This window comes from Microcaecilia unicolor, chromosome 7 (genome assembly GCF_901765095.1).
Source record: "Microcaecilia unicolor chromosome 7, aMicUni1.1, whole genome shotgun sequence".
In the NCBI taxonomy this organism is placed as follows: Eukaryota; Metazoa; Chordata; class Amphibia; order Gymnophiona; family Siphonopidae; genus Microcaecilia; species Microcaecilia unicolor.
The window spans coordinates 187,254,183-187,280,778 of NC_044037.1; the positions used below are offsets into that span (position 1 = coordinate 187,254,183).

Here is a 26,596-nt window from a genome sequence, read left to right on the forward strand (position 1 = left end):
GGCTTGTTAATCAATTAAGTTGTGTGTGCAATTTGGCCACCTTAAGGCGCCGTTTATAGAATTTGGGGGCTAGTGAAACTAGGAACATAAATGTATGCCCTGATCCATCATAAATATTCAAAGAGGCCAATTTAGGAACCTAACACTCAAAGGAGCCCTTTTACTAAGGTGTGGGAAGCACCAACGTGTCCTTACTGCATCTTAAACTGGTGTACCGGGGGGGGGGGGGGGGGGGGATGATGAGGTGTCCTGCAGTAAGTTGCAAATGTGCACGTGCTAAAAAATATTTATTTTTTATCTGAGGGGGCATGTCTGGTGGGTGGAGAGTGGGCGTTTCTGCACTGATCAGCACATCAGCACTGCCATGTGCTAATTGGTTAGCTAAGGATTAGTGCATGAGCCTTTACTGCCTACAAAATAGGTGGCAGTAAGGGCTCACAAGCTAATTTTTGTTAATGGCCACATGCTGACGTAATTATTGTCCTGTTTTCTGGCTGCAGTAGAAATGGTCTTAGCACATGGGAAAGACCCGTGTAAGAACATGCTAAGGCCAATTTTTGCCACAGCTTTGTAAAGTTAGGGGTCTAAATCCATTGAATATTAGACTTCTAATAGCTATTCCCTCTGAAATGAAATGAAACAAAATAAGCCTGTTCTGCTGTATGTAGCATTTCATTTCAAAGTGAACGCCCATCCCAAATTGATTGTGCTGAGGATCCTAATTTACCAGCAGTTTGAGGAAGACATGGTGATATGTAACTTGATATAATAATTCACTGATAAATTACCCAGTACTTTTTATAGAACTCAGTGATACAACCTGAGGCATGGTCACTATTTTCAGGATTCTTCAAGAAATGTTGCCTTTTGATTATTTTTATTTTAGATTTTAAATGATAACTTGACATCTGGAGTCATCAAAAGTGCTGTGTGCAATATACTGTCTAAGTATCTGAAGACAAACCATGAAACTCTCAACAAATTTTGCCTCAGCAAGCAGTCAGTTTTGGAATTCGGCCTACAGGAAATCAGTAACATTGTATTGAATGTAAGTATACAGTTACATGCTTTGCACTTTATCAGCTGAATGAATGAATAATCATAGACTCTGAAAGACATTTTTTTAATTATTTAAGATTCCTTTTCCAGCTATGACACTGATTCCCACTTCCCTTAGAGAAGTCCTCCATTGTCCATGGTATTCTATAGAACTACAGTGGGGGAAATAAGTATTTGATCCCTTGCTGATTTTGTAAGTTTGCCCACTGACAAAGACATGAGCAGCCCATAATTGAAGGGTAGGTTATTGGTAACAGTGAGAGATAGCACATCACAAATTAAATCCGGAAAATCACATTGTGGAAAGTATATGAATTTATTTGCATTCTGCAGAGGGAAATAAGTATTTAATCCCTCTGGCAAACAAGACCTAATACTTGGTGGCAAAACCCTTGTTGGCAAGCACAGCGGTCAGACGTCTTCTGTAGTTGATGATGAGGTTTGCACACGTCAGGAGGAATTTTGGTCCACTCCTCTTTGCAGATCATCTCTAAATCATTAAGAGTTCTGGGCTGTCACTTGGCAACTCGCAGCTTCAGCTCCCTCCATAAGTTTTCAATGGGATTAAGGTCTGGTGACTGGCTAGGCCACTCCATGACCCTAATGTGCTTCTTCCTGAGCCACTCCTTTGTTGCCTTGGCTGTATGTTTTGGGTCATTGTCGTGCTGGAAGACCCAGCCACGACCCATTTTTAAGGCCCTGGCGGAGGGAAGGAGGTTGTCACTCAGAATTGTACGGTACATGGCCCCATCCATTCTCCCATTGATGCGGTGAAGTAGTCCTGTGCCCTTAGCAGAGAAACACCCCCAAAACATAACATTTCCACCTCCATGCTTGACAGTGGGGACAGTGTTCTTTGGGTCATAGGCAGCATTTCTCTTCCTCCAAACACGGCGAGTTGAGTTCATGCCAAAGAGCTCAATTTTTGTCTCATCTGACCACAGCACCTTCTCCCAATCACTCTCGGCATCATCCAGGTGTTCACTGGCAAACTTCAGACGGGCCGTCACATGTGCCTTCCGGAGCAGGGGGACCTTGCGGGCACTGCAGGATTGCAATCCGTTATGTCGTAATGTGTTACCAATGGTTTTCGTGGTGACAGTGGTCCCAGCTGCCTTGAGATCATTGACAAGTTCCCCCCTTGTAGTTGTAGGCTGATTTCTAACCTTCCTCATGATCAAGGATACCCCACGAGGTGAGATTTTGCGTGGAGCCCCAGATCTTTGTCGATTGACAGTCATTTTGTACTTCTTCCATTTTCTTACTATGGCACCAACAGTTGTCTCCTTCTCGCCCAGCGTCTTACTGATGGTTTTGTAGCCCATTCCAGCCTTGTGCAGGTGTATGATCTTGTCCCTGACATCCTTAGACAGCTCCTTGCTCTTGGCCATTTTGTAGAGGTTAGAGTCTGACTGATTCACTGAGTCTGTGGACAGGTGTCTTTCATACAGGTGACCATTGCCGACAGCTGTCTGTCATGCAGGTAACGAGTTGATTTGGAGCATCTACCTGGTCTGTAGGGGCCAGATCTCTTACTGGTTGGTGGGGGATCAAATACTTATTTCCCTCTGCAGAATGCAAATAAATTCATATACTTTCCACAATGTGATTTTCCGGATTTAATTTGTGATGTGCTATCTCTCACTGTTACCAATAACCTACCCTTCAATTATGGGCTGCTCATGTCTTTGTCAGTGGGCAAACTTACAAAATCAGCAAGGGATCAAATACTTATTTCCCCCACTGTATGTGTTTACACAGTTAAATGTATGTATTTTATTACCAAGGACTAGGGTTACCATATTTTGTCCTCTCAAAAAGAGGACACATGTCTCGCCCCCCCCTGCCCGGCCCATGCCCCACCCCTTTCACATCCTTGCCCAGCCCCCTGTCACATAGTCACCTCCCCCCCCACGGGTCACATATTCCCCTCCACTGCCCCCCCCCCGTCACCTCCCCTCCCCTACTATCTACCGCCCTGGTGGTCTAGTGACCTCTTTGGGGCAGGAAAGAGCCCCCTCTTTCCTGCCCGGAGGGCTGCCCTTGCCTTGCATCCTGTTGCTGTGACGGTCTCGGGATTCAAAATGGCCACCGAGAGTTGAAGTCTCGCGAGGCCGCTTCAACTCTTGGCGGCCATTTTGAATCCCGAGACTGTCACAGCAACAGGATGCAGGGCAAGGGCAGTACTCCGGGCAGGAAAGAGGGGGCTCTTTCCTGCCCCGAAGAGGTCACTAGACCACCAGGGCAGTAGATAGTAAGTAAGGGAAGGGGAGGCTAGGATAGGCCCGCCTGCCCATTTGTCCAGAAATCCGGACAAACAGACGGACTGGCAAAACCCATCCGGACGCCCGGACATGTCCTCAAAAAGAGGACATGTCTGGGTAAATCCGGACATATGGTAACCCTAACAAGTACAATATAGTCACAGCAACATTAGGGTGTTATATAATACTAGTAAACAAAGGCCCGTTTCTGAGCGCAACGAAACGGGGGCTAGCAAGGGTTTCATGGCTGCATGGCTCGTCGCGGTTTTACCTGGTTCGTGGCGTGCACCACTGCTGTTTCCATTGTAGCTCTGTGTGGGTGGCGGTTTTCGTGCCCCCGCCCTCGACGTCATCGCATTTTGACGCGAGGGAGGAGCAGAGCTACAGTGTGGAAATCCGGAGTTTGTGGCCTGAGTAGATAGTTGGAGGTGAGAATCTGCTCCACCTTCAACGTCATAACGTTTGCCGCGAGGGCGGGGCCCAGAGACTGTGATTTTCGTGGCTTCAGAGCTTCGAACATACGAACCTTGGCTTCAGTGACGTCAGCAGACAATAGAACGTTGAGGGTGAGTTTTATATATATAGATAATATAGGGATATCCTAGTTAGTAATTAATCATATGTATGCCTATACTTATGTAGAAAGCTATTGAGATATTGGGGTTAACATCTGTGCAGTTGGCGGATTAGTTCACTGAGAAGTATGTACATACATTGTAAATATTTCAGGAAGGCCTAGTGTTCAATGGTTCCTCTGATTCTTCCACATATCCCCTTGTGGAAGTCATGGTAAGAAAGGAAAGAACTGAGCACATTAAAAAAATATCTATAAAATATTTTATTTAATTATTGAATTGTTCCATCTAATATTGAGTATTTATTAGTGTGGTACTTAGCATTAAGGCTCAGTAGCATTTAAGTGATTTTACTTCCACAACAGGTTTGATTAGTTAAAATGTAATGCTAGGAAGTGCAGAGTGATGCACTTGGGGTGCAGAAATTCAAAAGAGATGTACCAGATAGGAGGGGAGAGAGACCGTGGGGTGAAGGTGTCTGAAGATCTAGAGGCACGCTAGCTTTTTTAGCATGCACTAATCATTAGCGCATGCTAACCATGTAGATGTCCATAATATTCCTATGGGCATCTATACAGTTAGCGCATGCTAATTTTTAGCACATGCAAAAAACGCTAGCGCACCTTAGTAAACTGGGCCCTTAGTGTATTCTCTAAGTTGCGCATGGACCACCTGATATTTAAAACCATTTAACTGGCTATCTGGCAATATTCAGTGGGAGATAAGCTGGCTATCTCCTGCTGAATATCACTGGTTTGTGCTTTGTGGTTAGCCAGTTATAACGGTCAATATAACCAGCTATCCACCAATAGACAGGCACTGCCAGCTAAGTTTGGCAGCCAAATTAGGCTGCCAAAATAGCTGGAATAACTTTGGCCAATTTAAACTTAACCGGCCAGCGCTGAATATCAGCTTGGTCGGTTAAATTTAAACCGGCCAAAAACCCCACAGATATTCAGTGCCAGTCATCGGCATTGAATATCCAGGCTTAGCACTGACTGCGGAAGGTAGCCTAGCTACCTCCTGCGGTCTGAATATCAGGTCCATAAGGAGCAGCTCCATCTATGTCCCACCCATCCTCTGCTCCTGTGAAGGCCCTCTTGTATTTAAGCACCGTATCACTTACGTGTGCCTTTACAGAATAACATTCAGTCAATTTGCTGTCACTTACGTGCATAAGTGTCAGTTTCTTGTAGATTTATATGCAGAAGTACTGCATAATTGTAAGTGTCTGGTTAATATTCAAAATGATTTAACTGGCCAGAAATGGCTGCTGACCGTTTAAATCACTTGTTTGCATCTATCTGCTAATTTTCAGTGGTACTTAACCGGTTATCTCCATGGAAAATTGGTGGTTAGTGCCTAAGTAAAAACCAGCTATGCTGGGGGTGTTCCAGAGGTGGAGTCAGCACTTGACCACTTAAGTTCCGATATTCAGAACTTAATTGGCCAGGTATAGTGCTAGACCATGGCCGGTTAAGTTCTGAATATTGACTTAACCGGTTATGTGCTAACCGACTCAAAAAACCCTGGATATTCAATGCTGAAGTCCAGACAGGACCTGGCCTTGAGTATATAGGAATAATTCCAGTGGTGGTCAGCAAACACTCACCACTATCAACTGAATATTGACCCCTTAATTTCCTAAACTTCCATTCTGCATAAATTCAGGTCTCCACAAATGTGTGAATATCTGGAAATATTCACTGGTAATGTTTTCTTAAGAAAAGTTATAGGTTAGTATTCAGTTGCAGCAGTCAAAGTTTTGGGGTTTTTTTTTTTAATTCTAGCCACGGCATTGAAAAATATATGCATATGGCAGCTTAAAAAAATCAGTGCAAAAAACCCATGCTTAACGCTATTCAATAAACCTCCCCTAAAGTTAGGCGCGTAGTGCCCATTGCCACAACTAAAATTTAGTTGTGGCTATTTACACCAACTAAAACCTGGTGTAAATGCCCACTCCTAACTTAGGCATAGATCAGGCATATTCTATAACAGTATACATAATTTTTAGGAATGCCCACGACCTGCCCATGCCCCTCTCATGGCCATGCCCCCTTTTGAGATACACATATTAGAATTTATGCACACCACTTTACAGAATATGTTTAGAAAGTTCCTTGTAGAAATTCTAATTAGTTCCAATTAATGCCGATAATTTGTTAGTGGCCAATTATCGACACTAATTATTTATTACATTTTTTATTTATTTATTAGGATTTATTTACCGCCTTTTTGAAGGAATTCACTCAAGGCGGTGTACAGTAAGAATAGATCAAACATGAGCAATAGGCAATTACAGCAGTAAAAATATTCAAGTAACAATACAAAATATGGCATGGTATACTACTTGCAATGACAACACAATACATAATAGAACATTATAATTGGTAGTGAAGGGTAAGGCAAAGTTGTAACATATAGATGAGTTAGAAAGTAGGAAGAATTTGAAAGTAAGGTGACTGATTTGGAGAAAGTTGCACATTAGGTTAGAGAGATGGTTAAATATTATCTCAGCTAGGGTAGGAGTGGATAAACATGTCCCGCTGCAGTATGTGCAGCCCATGTCACTCCTTGTGTGTGTGAGTGAAACTAACAAGTTAGTTACTTCTTCCATTAAAGGCTTGGTTGAAGAGCCAAGCTTTCACCTGCTTCCTGAAGTAGAGGTAGTCTTGTGTTAAGCAGAGCCTTTCAGGCAATGCATTTTAGAGTGTGGGGGCTACTCCGGAGAAGGCTGGCTTGCGGGTATCACATCTTTACTTGTTAAACAATTAAGTTGAACATGTAACTTTAGTCACCATATATAGAATATGGGAGATAGTCTGCAAGGCTGAATATCTGTGTTTGTCATTGTCCACTGGCCACTGTCCATCTGCAGTCCTCAAGTAAAACCTGAGCTACCATGTAGGAGACAAAATTTAGAGGTAAGAAAACAAGAAGACAATCGATCCACAATATCCACCATGGAACAAAAAACAAAGAGCAAACCTTGATGAAGAAAATGCAGTCTTTAATCCTGAGGAGGATACACACTGATCTATTTTGGTGGAGTGTTTAGATTTGCACCAATTTGTATTTTATGCTCCTGACGCAGCCTGTGTTCTAGGCAAAACATGGCCACATTGGGCATCTGAGAATGTGAATCCTAGGATCATCAATATAATTTATTAAAGACTACATTTTCTTCATCAAGGTCTGTTCTTTGTCTTTTGTTCCACGGGAGACAAAATTTAGACACCGTATTTGCTCAGGCAGTAGGCCTATTCCTATAAGAACACATATGCCCATAACTGTTCTTACAGAATACTAGTGTAAAGCGGTATCAGTCCGGTTAAATGTAGGCACACCCATTTTGCACCAGGTCTATGGCTGGCACAAATGGATGTTCCTAAATGTGACATTTATGTACATGACTTACAGTATTCTATAAGTAACCCATGTAACTGCCAACCCCACCTATTACAATCCTAACAAATGTGTGTGAATTCATTTTAGTGTGTAATTATAGAATTGCAGTTAGGCACACTACTGCCATTTGTGCGCTAATCTGCAAATTCTATAGTGCACATCTGGGCATATTCTGATTTGCGCACACAACTCAATTAGTTAGCAAGCCAATAATTGGATGTTAACAAGCAATTATCGGCACTAATGGACATTAATTATAATTTACATGCACTACTCACTAAGTGTATTCTATAATGTGGTCTGTGTAAATTCTACTGCGTGGATCTAAACAGTGGGCGTGACCATAGGAGGAGTATGTGCAGGTCGTGAGCATTCCTAAAATTTACACGCAGTGTTACAGAATAACCCGTTACAAACCTAAATTTGGGTGTATGCATTTACACCAGGTTTTCATTGGTATAAAATGGCTGTGCTTAAATTTTAGTTGTGTGGATGGCGCTACACGTATTCTATAAATGGCACCTAACTTTAGGCGTGGTTTGTAGAATTCGCATAGGCGTGTTTTCCAATATAGAATTAGGCCCTAAGTGTACACTTATGCACTTACCCATGTGAATGGCATTATTCCATAAATTTAAGCACACAAATGGCATTTAAATTTACTGTAGGTGACCTGTTATAGAATGAGGGGGATAGTGGTTGAATATTGCCACCATACGGATAGTATATAGTTCCCACCACACTCTACCCTAAATCCACCCCTATATTAAATGGATAGTGCAGGGCAAGTTGTTACTGGCTGCTGGTAAACAGAGAAAGCCTGTTGAATGTTGACCTGCTAATATTTTTTGATGGAAACAAAAAATAGCACCAAGAGTCTGAAAGTCCAAAGCATAAATTTATTGTCATGCAAACATCCACATTTTGCCTAGAATAGGCTGCATCAAGGGTCAAACATTGTGTTTAATCTGTATGTTCTCAAAGTCTTGAGTATAATATGTACCACAACTCAATGTGCTTGTATAATTCAAGCAGGATAACACTGATCACCACTGACAAGGCAAGACTGCTAATTTTCTTTTCTCGAGTTGGCAGCACACACTTTCTGTTACTTTCCAAAAATACTAGAACTAGGGGGCATGCGATGAAGCTACAATGTAGTAAATTTAAAATGAATCAGAGAAACACTTTCTTCACTCAACGTGTAATTAAACTCTGGAATTCGTTGCTAGAGAATGTGGTAAAGGCGGTTAGCTTAGCAGAGTTTAAAAAAGGGTTGGACAGCTTCCTAAAGAAAAAGTCCACAGACCATTATTAAATGGACTTAGGGAAAATCCACTATTTCTGGGATAAGCAGTAAAGAATGTTTTGTACTTTTTGGGGATTTTGCCAGGTATTTGTGACCCTGATTGGCCACTGTTGGATGCAGGATGCTGGGCTTGATGGATCTTTGGTCTTTTCCAGTATGGCAATACTTATGTACTTATGTTATGTACTTATGTGTGTGTGTATATGCCAAATTCCACGTAAGCCCTATTCTTTAAATAGGCATGAGTCTTGCATAGTGCATATATACGGGGGGGGGGGGGGGGGGGGGGGAGTACACATGGGTGGAGCCTGGGTAGGGCTCAAATTTAGATGTTTATACAATATTGCAAAATACACGCATATCTCTGGCATTTAGGCACCTGCAGTTACACCAGCTATAAGGCTGATATAACTAGTCATGCCTAAATCACACTTGTCTATCTCATTATACCAATAGTCTATAAAGGAAGATAAGTGCCTATTTTCCTTTATGGAATCAGCTCCTATCAGGCACCCTGTTATAGAATTGCCTTTAGATGTCAAAGTTTTGACTTCCGATGTTTTTTAAAGCAATTGTGGAGAATGTGGAGTTTCAAGAGGTACTTTTTGTGTTGAAGAACTGCTTTATAGGGTAATTTTTGTAAGGGATTTGGGAATGTAGAATAGTGTTCCACATATCCAAGTGAGCTTTTATAAAATTGCTCATGGGTAAATGTGTGTAGAAAGTAGGTGCACAGATACAGGATCTCTATATATAAAAGGCAGCACCAACATTCTAATGAAGCCTCCAGCCGGAAGTGTGAAGCTGCAGAGATATCCGGTTTCCCCATGAGTGTCTGCCCCGCCCTCGCTCTCTCTGTAACACAGTGAAGGAAAACACAGCACAGCACGAAATCGCTCTCTTTGTAACAGTGAAGGACTGGAGGAGGGAGGGGAGAGAGGGCAGATGCCTTCACTCTCTCTGTAACACAAACAAACACAGCACAGCAGGAAACTTAACACTGAAGGACTGGGGGGGGGGGGGGGGGGGGGAGACGGAGAGCAGAGGGGAAGGGAGGAAGGGCAGAAGGCAGGGACACACACACTCCCACATGCACACTCTGAAGAAAACCTTGCTAGCCCCCGTTTCATTTGCATCAGAAACGGGGCTTTTTTTACTAGTAACTTGATAAAGCTTTTTCTACATGCATATTCTACGTAAGAAAACAGGCCCTTATAATATTTTTCACAGTGGAACAATAGGGATGAGATTTACAGATCCCCTGCTGCTCCATATATGAATTCAGCCAGTGACAATCAATGTTTTCATTCTCAGATTCAATGCTGGGCTATGTGTGGGCACTGGCATTGACTATCCAGGCAAATGCAACCAGCTAAAACATAGCCGGTTAAAGTACAATATGAACTGCATAAAGGTAGGACCACATAAAGCAAATCCTATTTATTTAGGGGGTCTTTTACTAAAGGTTAGCTTGAGTTATTTGCAGCAGGTCCCATTTTATTCCAGTGGGCCCTGCTACAAATAACTTGAACCAATCTTTAGTAAAAGACTCCCTTAGTTATCTTAGCCAATTAAGGGATGAATATTGACATTTTACCAGGTAAATGCCGACTCCGCCCCCGGAATGCCCTCAAAGTAGCCAACTTTGGCTTAGGCACTAGCCGGGCATTTTTAGCTATACTATCCAGTTAAGTGCTGCTGAAAATGCCCGGTTAGCCCAGACAAGCAATAATAACCAAGAGCAGTTTCTGGCCTTGTAAATTGCTTTGAATATTGACCCCAGAGTGTATATTTGTATTTACGTTGTTGAAAATTGTTTCAGAAAGTGTCTTTTATCCCAAAGCCCCTTACTTTTAATCACATTTGGAAATGTGCACCTTCTAGGGCTCACTACATTTACACTTTGCAGTTTTGCTATAACACATCTTTGTTTGATTGTTAGAATTAGAATCCTGCTGGAACTGTGAGATCATCTTGCCTTTATTTTTTGTTCTGGAGTCCTTCATTTTTTCCATAGCTTGGTTTTAATAGTAAGCATTCTTCATCATGCTTTAAGCTTGACTGACCTTTATTCTGTCATGATGAATAACACTGGATTTGTACCATTTACTGTAATTAACACTATAGTATGTTAGCTGAAAATCAAGCAAATGTTAGCTGAAAATCAAGCAAATGTAAGGATAAGCAAAATTTGGGTTAGGAATAAAAATTGATTTAATTGATCTATGGTTTGTTCAAATACAAATTCTTTTTTTTCTTTTTTTTTGAAGACACTACGTGAACCTAAAAATCAGATTCTGTTTCTCACGGATATAGTGAATACTGTATTTTTTATACAGCAACAGTGGAATGACGGCAAAGCCTTGCTGAATTTTCTTGTCCTGTTACCCAAGTGCTTTAATGATACAATCAGGTAAGATATAGATCATTGACAGGATATAATGCTTGATACAAAGTAGAGTAGAATGGGTTAATGTGAATCAATTGTTTACTCTTTCAAAAAGTACAAAGACTAGGGCACACAATATTTTAAAAAGAAAAAGAGAAAGTATTGTTTCACTCAGTAAATAGTTAAGCTCTGGAACTTGTCACCAGAGGATGTGGTAACAGCAGTTAGAATATCTGAATTTAAAAAAGATTTGGACAAGTTCTTGGAGAAAAAGTCCATAGTCTGCTATCGAGATAGATATGAGGGAAACCACTACTATCTCTGGGATTGGTAGCATGGAATCCTGGGATTCTTCCAGGTACTTGGATACTGTTTTAAGCAGGACACTGGGTTAGATGGGTCATCAGTCTGACCCAGTATGGCTAATTTTATGTTTTAACGTTATGTTTTTATAAATTTACATGGATGGTTTAAGAGACAATTTTGCCTGGGGAAGGAAACTAATTAAAGCAGCATTTCAAAATAATCAACTGACAGTAGTCTATGAAGTTGCACAAGAGTAATTATATAGTGCTATGACCTAGTAGTAACTAAATATGAGTTTTAGTTAAAATGTTTTCCCTCTAAATAGAGGTGTGACACTAATGAATGATTCAGTTCTCTCCTGGTGCTATGTTTGACCTAGTGCTTTGGTAAGTATTAACATCAGTCGGGAACAACTTGCCTAATTCTCACTTTATGAATAAGTATATGTGTATATACGGTACCTGGTCAAAATAGCCCCGACAAAAAAGCTCCGAACAAAAAAAGCTCCCGACATAATAGTCCCTGACATAACAGCCACTGTCAAAACAGCCTGTCCACAATATAACCCTTGACAAGTTAGTCCCCCGACAAAAGGGCCCGATCAGACTGCCCAGAATATGGGACTGCATTTTTTTCCTAATAATCTTAGCTTGCTAAACAGGATAAGGTTGGTAAGACTATGAAAATGATGACAATATAGTTTTTTCCTTTAATTAGCATGTTGATGGAAGAATAGTTTCTTTAAATAGCAGAACAGATCATTCTAAAATGGCCGCTGATTAACGGGCTAAAGAACCTTTAGCTCCTGATACCATCGTGGAGCTGACCCATTGTTTAACAATTATATTGGTCCAGTTTTGCCCATGCCGGCTTCCTCGGGTGCCGCAGAGGTCTGATTTTCTCCTTGCCACCTGTTTTGGACTGAGGCATTGGTGGGGGGGGGGGGGGGGGGTGAGGTTCTCCGTCCTGGATCATTGTGTCGGCGGACCAGCTGCAAGCCTGATTACATCGGCGGTGCGGTTCTGGGATCCAGTGAACGTCGTCCGGCTCCCCATGATGCAGGGAGCTTATGTGACTTTTGATCGGCTCGTCCCTGGTGTTCCTTTGACCCAGCTCTCCTCCAGCCTTTCCATCGGCCTGCTGGCGTCTCAGCTTGACCTTCTGGCCGCGATTGTCTTCTGCGCTGCTTGTTGCCGGCTGCTGGGCATTGAGGCCTGCTTCCCGTTGGGGAGACTTTCTGGAAATGGCTGCACCTTGTGTGGGTCTTGCTTCCTTTTGAGTCGCCGGATGCTGCAGGGGTCTGCTGCTTTTGAATCCTGCTGGCTGTGGTCTCTGTTCCTGTGCGGTGTTGTTGCCGGGCCCAGTGACATCTCAGACCCCGCCGGCATTATCGGCCTCCTGCTGTTCCACTCTCCAGGCTGCATACTGCTGCTGCTTCTGCACTTCGTCTGCACCTACTGGGTCTTACAGCTGTTCCCAATTTTGGTTTGCCTGGCCGTGAGCTGTTCGTTCCACTCTGGTCCATCTCAGCGTCTGGATTTGCACAGTCCATTTTAGACTCTCTCATCTTTTCCCTTTTTTCTTCCTACCCTGTTCCTTTTACCTTATCTAATGTAATTGTAATTGATTCCTGTACATTGTAAGCCACTTTGAGTCTGCTTAATGTGGAAAAAAGTGGGGTATAAATGTTCATAATTAAATAAATACCAGTTTGTACCTATAGAATTTTATTTATATATGCTTTATGCAATTGAATGCTGGTAGGAGTCTTTCAGGCTCATTTTCGAAAGAAGGACGTCCATCTTTCAACATATAACAGAAGATGGACGTCCTTCTCACAGAGACGTCCAAATTGGTATAATCGAAACCCGATTTTGGATGTCTTCAACTGCAGTCCATCGCAAGGACATCCAAATTTCAAGGGGGTGTGTCGGAGGCGTAGCGAAGGTGGGACTTGGGCGTGCCTAACACTTGGATGTATTTGACCCATAATCGAAAAAAGCAAGGACGTCCCTGACGAACACTTGGATGTTTTCATCCTGATGTGTTGTCTTTACGAATAAGGCACAAAAAGGTGCCCGAAATGACCAGATGACCACCGGAGGGAATTGGGGATGACCTCCCGTTACTCCCCCAGTTGTCACTAACTCCCGCCCACCCTCAAAAAACATCTTTAAAATTATTTTGTGCCAGCCTCAGATGTCATACTCAGGTCCATGACTGCGCATGAAGGTCCCATGAGCAGCTTTAGTGGGTACTGCAGTGCACTTCAGACAGGCGGACCCAGGCCCTGACCCCCCTACATTTACATTTGTGGAGGAAACAGCGAGCTCTCCAAAACCCACCACAAACCCACTGTACCCACATCTAGGTGCCCCCTTCACCCATAAGGGCTATGGTAGTGGTATACAGTTGTGTGTAGTGGGTTTTTGGGGGCTCAGCACACAAGGTAAGGGAGCTATGTTCCTGGGAGCAATTTATGAAGTCCACTTCAGTGCCCCCTAGGGTGCCCGGTTGGTGTCCTGGCATGTCAGGGGGACCAGTGCACTACAAATGCTGGCCCCTCCCACATCGCATTTGAACGTTTTTGACATGGACGTCTTTGGTTTCGAAAATCACCGAAAGCCAGAAACGTCCAGATCCAAGGACTTCCAAATTTAAGGATTTGGATGTCTCTGATGGTATTTTCGAAATGAAAGATGGACGTCCATCTTTTTTTGAAAATACGGGTTTCCCCGCCCCTGGAAACTTAGAGGAGTGACTGAGAGGGTTAGAAACCTACAACACGCATGGATGCTGTTCAAAAACACCGGCCTGGAGGCCCAGGCCAAACATATTCCTCGTATCTGAGTGGTTTACAAACCAAATTCAAATATTCAATTAAAACAAAACTAATTTTTTTTTGTTATATTTGTACCCCATGCTTTCCCACTCATAGTAGGCTCAATGCAGCAGGCAATGGAGGGTTAAGTGACTTGCCCAGAGTCACAAGGAGCTGCCTGTGCCGGGAATCGAACTCAGTTTCTCAGTTCCCCAAGACCAAAGTCCACCACCCTAACCACTAGGCCACTCCTTATTACAGGAAAAATGTGCACCAAAGAATCACTCATTCAATCATACACAAAGTAACAGAATCCGTGCAAGCCAGACCTCCCACCTCCTGAGACTGCAAACCAAACCAAAGGCCAACTTAAAAAAGTGTGTCTTTAATAAGACCTTAAATTTCTTATAAGTAGGTTCTGCCCAGATCTCCTTAGGCAGGCTATTCCAAAGCACCAACTTCTACCAGAAGAAAGCCCTTTCCTGTGTGACCACTAAACATGCCCTTGACAAAGAAGACATGCCGCAGACATCCTATGACCTTGAAGTGACATAAGGCACCTTACCAGTGTATATAAAATAGTCCATCTACTCAGAAACAATGGCTCCTGTTCCCACAGAGCTTTATGCGCTAAGCAAAGTGCCTAAACTTGCTTCTATAGGGACTAGGCAGCCAATGATATTTAATATACATAGGGGTAAAATGCTCATATAAATGAGAATTTCATAAAAACCTAATTGTAATGCAATGTTTGCAGCCTCTTCCTGGTGACTGAAGATTGCAATGTTTGTAACCTCTTAACTTGATAATTGTTACCATAGTCCAACCTCTTAACAACTAAGGCATGAATTAGCGTCTGCAGAGCTGTTTCATCAAAATATCCCCTGATGGAACGCAACTGCCTTCATACATAAAATGTCTTCTTCACTACAGCTGAAATTGTTCATCAAAGGACAGAGCATAATTGATCACCACCCCTAGATATCTAAAGCTAATCATTGGAGAAATTAACTTCCCAAACAATGTAGGCTGTACAGTGGGACATATTTTACTATTCCCAGTGATCCAGCAAGTTGTAGTTTTATTAATATTTAAAACCAGTCGATGCTGATGTAACCAATTGGCCACAGCTGCCACGCCTGATTGGAGATGAGATAGATCCATAGTCTGTGGTGATATTTTATCTAGAATAAGAACATTGTCTGCATAGCAGTAACCGCTGAAGAAGTAGGGTATGATCCACAAGGTCAAATGCTGTGGTCATATCTGATGGCATTGCAAGAACCCATTTGCCACTATCAAGGCACTCCCATAACTCACTTAAATACTGCTGTCAAGATGGTCTCAGTACTATGGTTTTTCCTAAAACCTGACTGCCTAGGATGCAATAGGTTTGTACTTCCCACATAAATTGACCATTTGTTTCAATACAACCTGCTGTACTATTTTTGTCAGAAGGAACAGATTTGAAATTGGTCTATAGTTCTGCACAGTGCCAGGGTCCAAAGAAACCCCCTTAAGAACCAGACGCATGCTAGCAAGTTTCAAACAATCAGGGATAAAACCTCCCTGTAAACTATTATCATTAAAAGCAAAATTGGAGTTAGACCATGTCTGTTCATGTTAACCTAAGATAAGGGGACATGGATGTTTAATTTGCTGAACCAACCTCTCTAAGGAGGTCAAAGAACAGACTCAAAACTCAGATAAACGTGAAGCCGACAACTTCCCATCTAAGTCGCTGGGAGCTTGTTCTATGCCAACTATTGCCTTTAGATAAGTAGTTTGCAGACTCATTACTTTGGTCTTGTCCTAGGAGATTCTCATCTGGTATTTCTTTGGGCACAATATTCCTCATTGTATTTGTTAACTTTCTCATTAAAGAGAACATTTGTCCAGGCTTATTATCACTTCCATTAATGATTTTTGAAAAGAAAATTTTTTCGGCCAATTTCACTTGAAAGTTATACTATTTTTGTAGAGCTTTAAACCGATCTTCTGCTACCCTATTTTTACACCACTGTCTCTCCAATCATCTCAAACGATGCTTCAACAATTTTAGACCTTCATTATACCATCTTGAATCTCCAAATAAACCTCTTATTATTCTTACTCAGTCTAGTCCTCAGTGGAACAATGTCATTTACCTTACATTTGAGCATATTATTCCATATGTCTGCTTGCTTCTCAACACCGGACTCTAGGAAATCTTTATCAAATATAGCTCCTAATGGAGCCACCAAACCTGGACCTATTTGAGCCCAATCTCTAAAGGTCTTACCACCCTCAGGTACCCTCCCTTTCTCCTGAGATGGCAGCATCAATGTACTGACCAAAACATAATGGTCTGACCAGGAGAAGGGATTAACTTTAAGACCACTAACCTCGCAACTTCCATTCAATGACATCAGCAGCAGGTCTAGTATATGGCCCCCAATATGAGTGGGGCCAGTGACCCACTGCTTTGATCCCCAATTGGACAGAAAGGTGATAAATTTATCAGCATGTTTATTACAAGTCTCCTCAAAATGTACATTAAAATCCCCTAATATAACAATGTTTTCATTTTACTACCAGCTCCGCAGTTGTTTGGAATATGTCATCTCATATCATTACAGACAAACCTGGGGGGGGGGGGGGGGGGGGGGGGGGGGGCAATAAGTAGCCTGCAAAGAGGTGGGAAAATGTGGGATATAAATGCAGAAAATAAATAAAAATAAATAAATAAATAAATAGTGCAAAATAACAGATACCGGGACACTGCAATTTAGCAATAAGTACTTCTCTATATGGGAGGGAGGGAGAGAGAGTAGTAATTTCCTCTGCCCCATATTCTTTTAAGAAGAGCAAAGCTAATCCTCCACCACCTTTCTGGGACAGCCTCAACATGGATAAGTAGGAAAAGCCCGAAGACATAGCACAGACTAAATACTGTTCCTCCCCATGTCTCAGCCACGTTTCAGTTAGACCCAGAATTTGAAGTTTATATTCCCGCATCAGAGATAAAACTAGAGCTGTCTTTGATTTCAACGCCCGATAGTTCAAGACTCCCATATTTAGTGATTCTACCCAGCTACCCTAAAAGGGTTTAGTAATACAGGGGCAAAGCAAATTAAGATTTGATCCAGGGAAGACCCTATGGCAGTGGTCCACATACGCAGAGCGATAACCCCACCTAACCATATTGTGCTTCTGCATTTTTGATAATGTTTTATTTTTGGTCTGAATTATAATTGAATAACCAGGCTTTCAAGTTTGTGCTGTCTTTGATTTGTAAAGTAAGTGTGTTCAGATTATATATTTTTTCACTTTATAAGTGTCTTACAATTTACAAATTTCTAAACCTTTGCGATGTTTACTATTACCAGCAGAAAGCATTATAGTTATGATGTTGCTTGGTATAAGCATTACAAGCACTTCTTCCATAGGCACAAAATTATGGCTTAAATAAGGATCCTGTGGTCAAACCCCTAGATCATACCTCGGTTGTAAGTATCCCTCCTGTTTACTAAGTCGTGCTTCGGGCTGCCGTGAGCTAATGCCAACATAGCCCATTCACTTTGAATGGACTGTGTCAACGTTGTCACGTGGCTTATTAAACAGGGGTTATAGTAAATGACTGCAGATAAAGACTGAAATTACTCATCAAATCTGCCATGGAAGATGTTTAGGGCTGTAAGCACTGCTACACAATTTCCTCTTCCTGTCCTCTCTTCCCTTGCCCTTCTATTAAGAATATCTGACACTGTCTTATTATATGCATACTGAATCCATTTCATCTGTTTTTAAGGAAGTTGCTTCTTTTTTAGGGTACATACCACCATTCATTAGTTAAGTAAAAACTTACTCACTTACCCTGCAGTTTCTTCATCAAATCTCATTCTCATTGGCATGAGGACCTCTGATAATGTGTGTTAATATAATATGATTTTCCTGTCTTCAACACTTTGTTGTGAGGTTATGCATGAGTAAGCAAGGATTTCATTACATTCAAGCAGCCTTGTTTGTTACTTGGTAAGAGTTATTTCCCCCATTCAAGTCACTTGTTGCCTGAACACTGCTTTGTCTACATCTGTTGATCTTGAAATACAATCTGCTTTCATTTTCTTTTTTTTTCTATTCCACAGTAGTTGCTCAACAGAGAGGCAGATGGGTAACCCAAAAGGCAAAAGTAATGATAGTCTCCTCCAGAATATTCTAGAAAAGATCCCATGCTTCCTAAACTGTCTTCAGCAGGTAAAACAAGGTAACACCTTTAAATCTTGGAATTATTCCAGCTATTGATTGAACTGAAAAATAAGGACAGAATGTCTATATGTGTGATGTCAACAATATGGTGCAGCGGTATAGCCAGAAAAGGGACCTCAGACAGAAGAAAATAGTCCATAACACAGAGTAAAATGAAATTATGTTGGAAGTACAATGTCAGAATAAAATGGGTATTAAATGACCTAAACAGGAAATGGCCGATTTTCAAAAGGTCGGGGGGTGGGCAATTCTATAACTGGGTGCCACAATTTAGACATTCACTTCAAGCAGGCTGTGAGCCTGTTCTAAAAGGGCAATTATGCTCATAATTTCTGTTATAGAATACAAATGTAAGTTGGCAGTTACATGCTGATGTTTAGGCACACCCACTTATGTCAATAGCAGGTATAAATACACACGTGCAGCATGTAAATGTAAGCAACTTATATTGATAGTGTTTTAGAGTCTAGTTTAGTATTTTAAGGTTGCATTTTGGAGCTTGGCATAACATCAGTTTAGAGAACAGATACCAGTTGAGGGAAGCCTATTAGTGCATAATTCCCTCCCCCACTCCATCTTAAAACATAAGGGTCCTAAATGGTGGCACTTTAAATGGGGGTGATGACACTTGTGGTTCCAAGCTGAATGAAGTTTTGTTTATGTTTATTACCAGTCTTGCTATTCTGTAATTCAATGATGATACAAGCAGTTTGCTATCAAATAATCTTATAGGAAAGAAAAGGATAAGAAAGACAGAATGACTCAACACCATTTATTCTACCAGATTCAAAAGCTAGCCAAATCGGTCACCAAATGTCTGCTGAAAAAATAAGTTTTAAGAGCCACCTTAAATTGTAATAGAGATGTTTCAGGGTGAAGATCTTTAGGAAGGGAATTCCAAAGCATGGAAACAAGGATATAGAAGGTCAAGTCACGTTTTAGTGTTAGCTGAGCATGAAAGGATGGGAGGATCATAAGTAGTTTATCATTACCTGAATGCTTGAGATGAGAGGAAACTTGAGGGATAAGGGTATTAAAGAGAGATGCTGGCAAACCTGCCTGAATAGTATTAAAGGCAATTACAACAATCATAAACGTCACCCTATAATTAACAGCAAACCAATGGTACTCAACAATAGTGGAGTGACATGATTATTCAATTGTACATTGTTATGTAGTATTCTGAATCAACAGGAATCTTTTAAGAGCAACCTAATGAATACCATTGTAAAGAGAATTGAAGTAGTCTAGCTGACTAATGGCAAGAGCATGAATCAATGTATAGATGGCATCCCTGGTCAAAGAAAGCCTGGATAGATATTATTTGACAAAGTGCAAAGAAACAAGTTTTAATAACAGAGGCTATATGATCAAAAGAAAGCTCAGTATCATTAGTAACACTGAGGATTCTAAGTGAACAAATCAGTATAATCTGTTGTCCCAGTATGAGAAGGAAAAGGGTAGGATCAATGGAGTGTCCTGTTATCCACATAGGAAGGGCCCCATAGCTACAAGGAACCTCCACGGTTCAGTATCTCTTCTCCCTGTGGTATCTCTTCTCCCTGGTCCAACCTATCCCTCCCTCCCTCCCAAATTACCTTAAAACGCATTTTTATAATTAGAGGTCATCAGCAGTGGCAGTGATTCAGATATGCTTCCCTCTGCCACATTCCACCCATGCAGTACAGGAAGTTGCATCAGAGGGTCAGAATATGGCAGAGGGAAGGCTTCAGAGTCAACCACAGGTAGTATATCTGAATTACTGCCACTGCCAGCATCCTCTTAAAAAAAAAAAAAAAGAAAGAAAGACATGTTATAAGGAAGACTGGGGTAGGGGTTTGAGAGAGAGGGGGAGATGTCAGACCATGGGTTTCAGGGATGGGGAGTAGAGGGAGATATACTTGACAACAGGAGGGAAGGAACAATGGAGGGAGAGCAATGCTGAACCTGGGAGCACAGAGATGGGAGAGAGGCTGGATGGGAGGGATGCAGGCTCAAACTAGAGGCTTTGAAACAAAATTCTTTTATTAACATATCTCAGCATTTATACTTCTGGCATTATACTGGCTCAATATTCCAACACAGCAGCTTCACTCAGTTCTGTTGAGCTGACACATAAAACTCAAACATATTCTCTTTAGCAGACTTCACTAACTGACAGCATAAAGTCACAAAGTTCACTTATGGCAACAATTTGCATTCTCTCCAGTGGGCTCCTTCCACTGTAATTCTACAGAGCAGTCTTTTCTCTTAACCAACAAACATTTTCAAGGTTTCTTTTGAAGTTCAGCTCTTGCCTGACTGGCAACTTTCCTCAGAGAACATTCATGTCATCTAAATGCATCAGCAAATCTCCCACCCCCATTCCAGGTTTCCCTTCTGGAACCAGGAAGCTTCCTTCAAGACAATAAAGGAACTCCTCTTCCTCCCAGCTGTATGACCACGGCGCTGATCACTTTACCCTATCCATGTTTCAAACAGTACACCATCTGCTTGCCTAGGGACCTCTCCTCTGAGACTCTCACTTGCCTCTACCTTACTGATCACGCTTCTTCTTCTGGGAGACACATTCTCTCTCCTTAGCATTCCCTAAGAAGGCTGTTATCTTCAGAGTCCATTTCCCATGGGTTTCTCAGCCAGCTGGTCTCACTTTCTGGAGTTTTATTTTTAGGGTCCTCAGCCCTGGGAGATCTTGCCTCAGTCTATTAGCTTTTCACTCTGAGGGATTTTTCCATTTCTCTCCCTTTGCACTCACAAACTGCTTATTATATTCCCCAGCTGGGCTCATGCAGGGTCTTGGCACCCCCTTGCCCTAGTTCTGGAACATGCATTGAAGCTGCTTAGTTCCCCATTGGTAGAATTAATGGGAACTACAATCCCCAGCAGGGGCGGACTGACCATTCGGGCAACTGGGCGGTGCCTGAGGACCCAGATGCTCTGTCTGGTTGCCCACTGCTGCATACTACAGCTCCCAAGGGGCCCTGGTGGTCTAGTGGCTGATGCTACTATTCTCCCTGGTTGTACCATTGTATTTACAAAATGGCTGCCGAGACTGCTGTGGGAAGTCTCGGCACTCATTTTGTAAACTTGGCACCGCACCAGGCAGAGTAGAGGCAGCAGCACATCTCTTCCTATTGTCCTACACTCTATAACTGGGTTATCTCCTTGATACTTTGTACCATACTTTGTATTATCTCTGTGAAACTTTGTACCATACCTTGTAAGCCGCACTGAACCTGCTATTGAGCGGGAAAGAGCGGGGTATAAATGCTATAAATAAATAAAATAAATAAATAAATAAATAAATTTATTTCCTGCCCCCAAAGAAGCCACAGCCACTAGACCACCAGGGCCCTTCAAGGTAGGGGGGGTGGGGGGAGACAGCGGCAACACAGTGGGAGGGAGGCTGCACAGCGGGGTGAGGGCACTGGTGGTGGCAGCAGCAGCATGGCAATGGGGGGGAGGGTCCAGTGTAGTCTCAGTCCACCCCTGCTCCCAAGGATTCCTGAAGGTTCCTTTCCTTAAGCTTATTTCTTTGAGCTTCCCACAGCTGCCCCTCCTCCCAGGGATCACCATAATTCCTTGATTATGGCTGTAACTGGGATCTGGCTACAGCTTTTCTAGGTAGGCATGATTTCAGTAGTTTCTCTGATTGTGAGACTGGGTTTCAGGGGATTTGAGGGGAAATAACCTGCTTTTAACCTGCTTTCTCCTCAAGTTTAATTCAGTCCTGCAGTTCCTTCTCAGGGAATTCCTGACCAGGCTGTTTCTTTGACCCAGAGGTCTGAGCACATTCTGGTGGATTCCTCTAGGTTTGCCCAACTGTGAGAGAACAACCACGGTGACTTGGTCACAGTATGTATGTTTTTACAGAATAGTACTTAGATGGAATGTTGGCCCTTACATGTGTTGCCATTATTCTAATGATTTGTGTGCATAATCTTCTAGAATTATCCTTTATGTGTGCCATAAACATGTATGCTATCACTACTGTGAATGCTGCATCCTTTCTTATAAAACCTTACTCTTCATAATGAAATTCTGGTTATAATAAACTAAAGTCATATCTTCTAAATTGCCTATGCATTGTGTATTACAGTGGTCAAAATTTGCCCAAACAAGCTCTCATTAAAACAGAGAATATTCTCATCCACTGACATAATTATAGGTGTCAAATTACACACACACACACAAAATAAAAAGCAATAGCTGAGAGAGCACTCCACAACTGGTATAATTAAAAATGTCAAGATAACAAAAATGTGAAGAAAAAAGAGAGACCTCAGTAAGGCAAAAGTTTGTATTAAAAAAAAGTTGCTAAATCATCACAGGTCTCCCAAAAAAAAAACTCTATGCATCATATGACAGTACCAGAGCCACTCTCAACATATACTGATACCAGAATAGTTCAAAAGATGTGCCAATAGTAAATGTTCCTCTTATGTGATGCAGGAACGTATACCTAGAAAGCCTTCACTCCACCAATTCACTGTCCATCTCTCAAATAAATGCGATAGGCTTTATTGACATCAAGCTATACACCCAACAGGGGTTCCCTGTTTCACAGATAGGCAAAATAGGCTTTTTTTTGTTACATTTGTACCCTGCGCTTTCCCACTCATGGCAGGCTCAATGCGGCTTTTGTGATTGCCTTTCTTATGGGGGAAGAGGGATAACCCCTATTTCTGAATTTAGAACACAGGATTTCAGCTTTGATTCCTTGTCACTGCTATAAATACGATGATACTGCAAAAACTGAGCATACAGTATGCTTTCTTTCATATGGCGAGGATGCATGCTGGTAAAATGCAATAAAGAATTCCTATCAGTAGATTTAGAAAAACGCTATTTTTCAGAAAATAATCAAACTAATTAAACACTGTGGCACTGTAACCAAATTCAGATAATTTAAGAAGTAACATTTTATGGTTGACTGTGTTGAAAGCAACTGATATATCAAACTGAAGTAAAACTGCCTCATTACCCTTAGATAACATATTCCTAAATTCAGATGTTAAGACTAGTAGAAGTATTTCCAAGCTATAGTAATTTGTAAATCCATATTGGGAATCGTGGAATTGGCAATGCATGGGTTTTGTGCAAGTAATTCAGGCTGGATTGTTTTGCTAGTCAAGATTTCAGTGATACTGTTTGCCAGACCTAGTTTTTGGGCTGTGCAACCTGTGTTGCTCTTTAAGTGCATTTCTGTGGGTTAGATAGGGTGTTGCTGCAACCTAAAGTGCTCCATAGGAGGATAGCCCTGGCTATGGAAGAAGCTACTTTAGTTTGGATGGGATGTCATCACCCAAAGAGGTTCAGACAACCCCTCCTACCCTCTACTGACAGCGCCATTCCCGGCTACACAGGTTGCCACTGGTGCTAAAACCAGTCCTGCTGTTCATAGCCCACGTAAGAGAGACAAGGGTGCCAGAATCTTTCTAAAAGTGGGAGTGTCAGTCCCCTCTCCCCCTTGGATCTATTTGCTCCAGAATCATGAGGAAGTTGCTTCCATACTTCACCCCTACTTTTTAGTAAAAATTTTTAAAACTGTTTTGTACTCTTCATTCCCCCAAACCTATTTTCTCCCCAACTCCCCATAGATCTTATTTCTCCTGAATTGAAGGGAAGCCGTTATATCTTGTCCTAGGCCTAGCTGCAGTGGTAGAAGGTAGAAACTGAGGTAGCATTTGCTCACAGACTTCATCTCTCACAGGAAGCCAGGATGAATTGAATTTTGATATAGAAACTGATGGGTCAATATTCAGCTGGTGGTGGTCAGTGTTTTTCTAAGAACTGACAGCTGCTGGTTAAATTAAACCCATATATTCAGTACTGGGCCATGTGTGAAACTAGCATTGAGTATGCGGATTTGTGGTGGCACCTAGAAGTAATGCGAGTATAGCTGATATTCAGAGCGGTACCCGCATAACTACAGTAACTGGACAAAGAGTGCCTTTTTTGCAATCCAACCTGCCCAGCTAGCAATCATGGGGCAAGCAGTGGCTTCCCCCATGTCTATCTCAATAACAGACTATGGACTTTTCCTCCAAGAACTTGTCCAAACCTTTTTCAAACCCAGCTACATTAACCACCATTACCAGATCCTCTGGCAGCGAGTTCCAGAGCTTAACTATTCTTTGTGTGAAAAAAATATTTCCTCCAATTTGTTTTAAAAGTATTTCCATGTCATTTCATTGAGTGTCCTTTAGTCTTTGTACTTTTTGAAAGAGTGAAAAATCAATGAACTTTTACCCGTTCTACACTATTCAGGATTTTATAGACCTCAATCATATCCCCCCTCAGCTGTCTTTTCCAAGCTGAAGAGCCTTTCCTCATATTGAAGGAGTTCCATCCCCTTCATCATTTTGGTTGCTCTCCTTTGAACCTTTTCTAATTCCGCTATATCTTTTTTGAGATACGGTGACCAGAATTGAACGCAATATTCAAGGTGAGAGCGCACCATAGAGTAATACAGAGGCATTATAATATTCTTGGTCTTATTTTGCATTCTTTCCTAATAATTCTAAGCATTCCGTTTACTTTTTTGGCCGCCGCACACTGGGCAGAAGATTTCAGCATATTGTCTGCAATGACACCTAGTTCTTTTTCTTGAGTGCTGACTCCTAAGGTGGATCCCAGCATCAGGTAACTATGATTGGGATTATTCTTCCCAAAGTGCATCACTTTGCATTTGTCCACATTAAATGTCACTGCCATTTGGATGCCTACTCTTCCAGTTTCCTAAGGTCTTACTGCAATTTTTCACAATCCACGTGCATTTTTTCAACTTTGAATAGTTTTGTGTCATATACAAATTTAATCACCTCACTCCTGGTTCTGTTTTCCAGATCATTTATAAATATGTTAAATAGCACTGGTACCAGTACAGATCCCTGTGGCACTCCACTATTCACCGTCCTTCATTGAGAAAAATGGCCCTCTGTTTTCTGTCCAGTAATCAATTTCTAATCCATAGAAGGGCATTGCCTCCTATCCCATGACTTTTTAATTTTCTTAGGAGTCTCTCATGTGGAACTTTGTCAATGCTGTGGCAGTCAGAGATGATATTTAGCAGTAATTCCCAGTTAAGTGCTGATGAATATCAGTTGCTGGCCAGCTCAGCAGCTTCTACCCTTAGTTACATTTAAGGCAGGGCTGGCCCAAGCACTAGACAAACTAGCCAACTGCCTGGGGTGGCGCTCAGCAGGGGAAACCTGATAGGCAGTGTGCAATGGTGACTGCACATACTCTTCAGGCAGCATCCTCTGACGTCAGCTTATGGATGGTCAGACAGCCTGGCCCCAACCATAGATGCGGCAGTGTGATCCTCTATCAGTGACATCATGCTGCTCTCTCCAGCTCTGTCCCTAGCCCTACTCATCTCTTAGATGCCTTCTTAGATGCCTCCTCTATTGGCTTCAGCCAAAACTGCATCATTCCATACAACTAGAACACCAACAAGAATATGGCTGGCATGTGGCAGAGTGATTCAGCATGAGTGAGCTGAGCATCAGACACAGGGGTATGGCAAGGTAAGGCAGACTAGTTGAGAGCAGCAGCAACAGCAGACCAGCAAAAGGAAGATTAAGGGGGTTGATATACTGGGTGTGGGTAGGGAAGCGAAGGAGATATGCTGGATGTGGATGGGGGCTAAGCAGGGAAGGAGAAATACTGGACATGGACAGGGGGCTTGACAAAGAAAGGAAATATGCTGAATGTGGATGGGGGCTGGAGAAAGGAAGGAAAGATGCTGAATGTGGGTGGGGACTAGGCAATGGAAGGAACGATGCTAGATGTAGACGGGTGCTATGCAAGGGAAGGAAAGATGTTGGGCGTGGATACCAATGGACTCCTCACACTTTCAAGCACCTTTGGGAGTCTAAACAGCAGCTCATCAGGTAGCTTTGCTTCACTAGAATGCCGCACAGGTCAGTTCATTGGGCTGGAGATGGGTGTCGCCAAGGAAGCCGGTCTACTCTCCTGGCTACCTCCCTTCCTTTTCCCCATTAAGATGAAAGAAATAAAGGACATGATGTCAAAAGGTAAGACAGTGTGAAGCGCTTACTCTGTGGCATCTGCCACCCCTATCCTATGTAACCCTGTGTGCTCAGTTATAAAAGTGTGGTTGATACTGTTTAAACTGAGATTATTTGGTCTGGTGCTTTATTCTGGGGGGGGGGGGGGGGGGTTATTTTAAAAACCTTGGAGCACAAT

The 26,596-nt window shown here is 42.1% G+C and overlaps 1 protein-coding gene across 1 annotated transcript in view; it reads left to right on the forward strand.

The window, feature by feature from the left end:
- Positions 1-26,596, forward strand: part of ABCA12 (ATP binding cassette subfamily A member 12) — a 542,556-nt gene that overhangs the window by 169,428 nt on the left and 346,532 nt on the right. Inside the window, 3 exon segments of the mRNA XM_030210844.1 lie at positions 887-1,048; positions 10,889-11,031; positions 18,262-18,380. Coding sequence (XP_030066704.1) covers positions 887-1,048; positions 10,889-11,031; positions 18,262-18,380 — 424 coding nt within the window.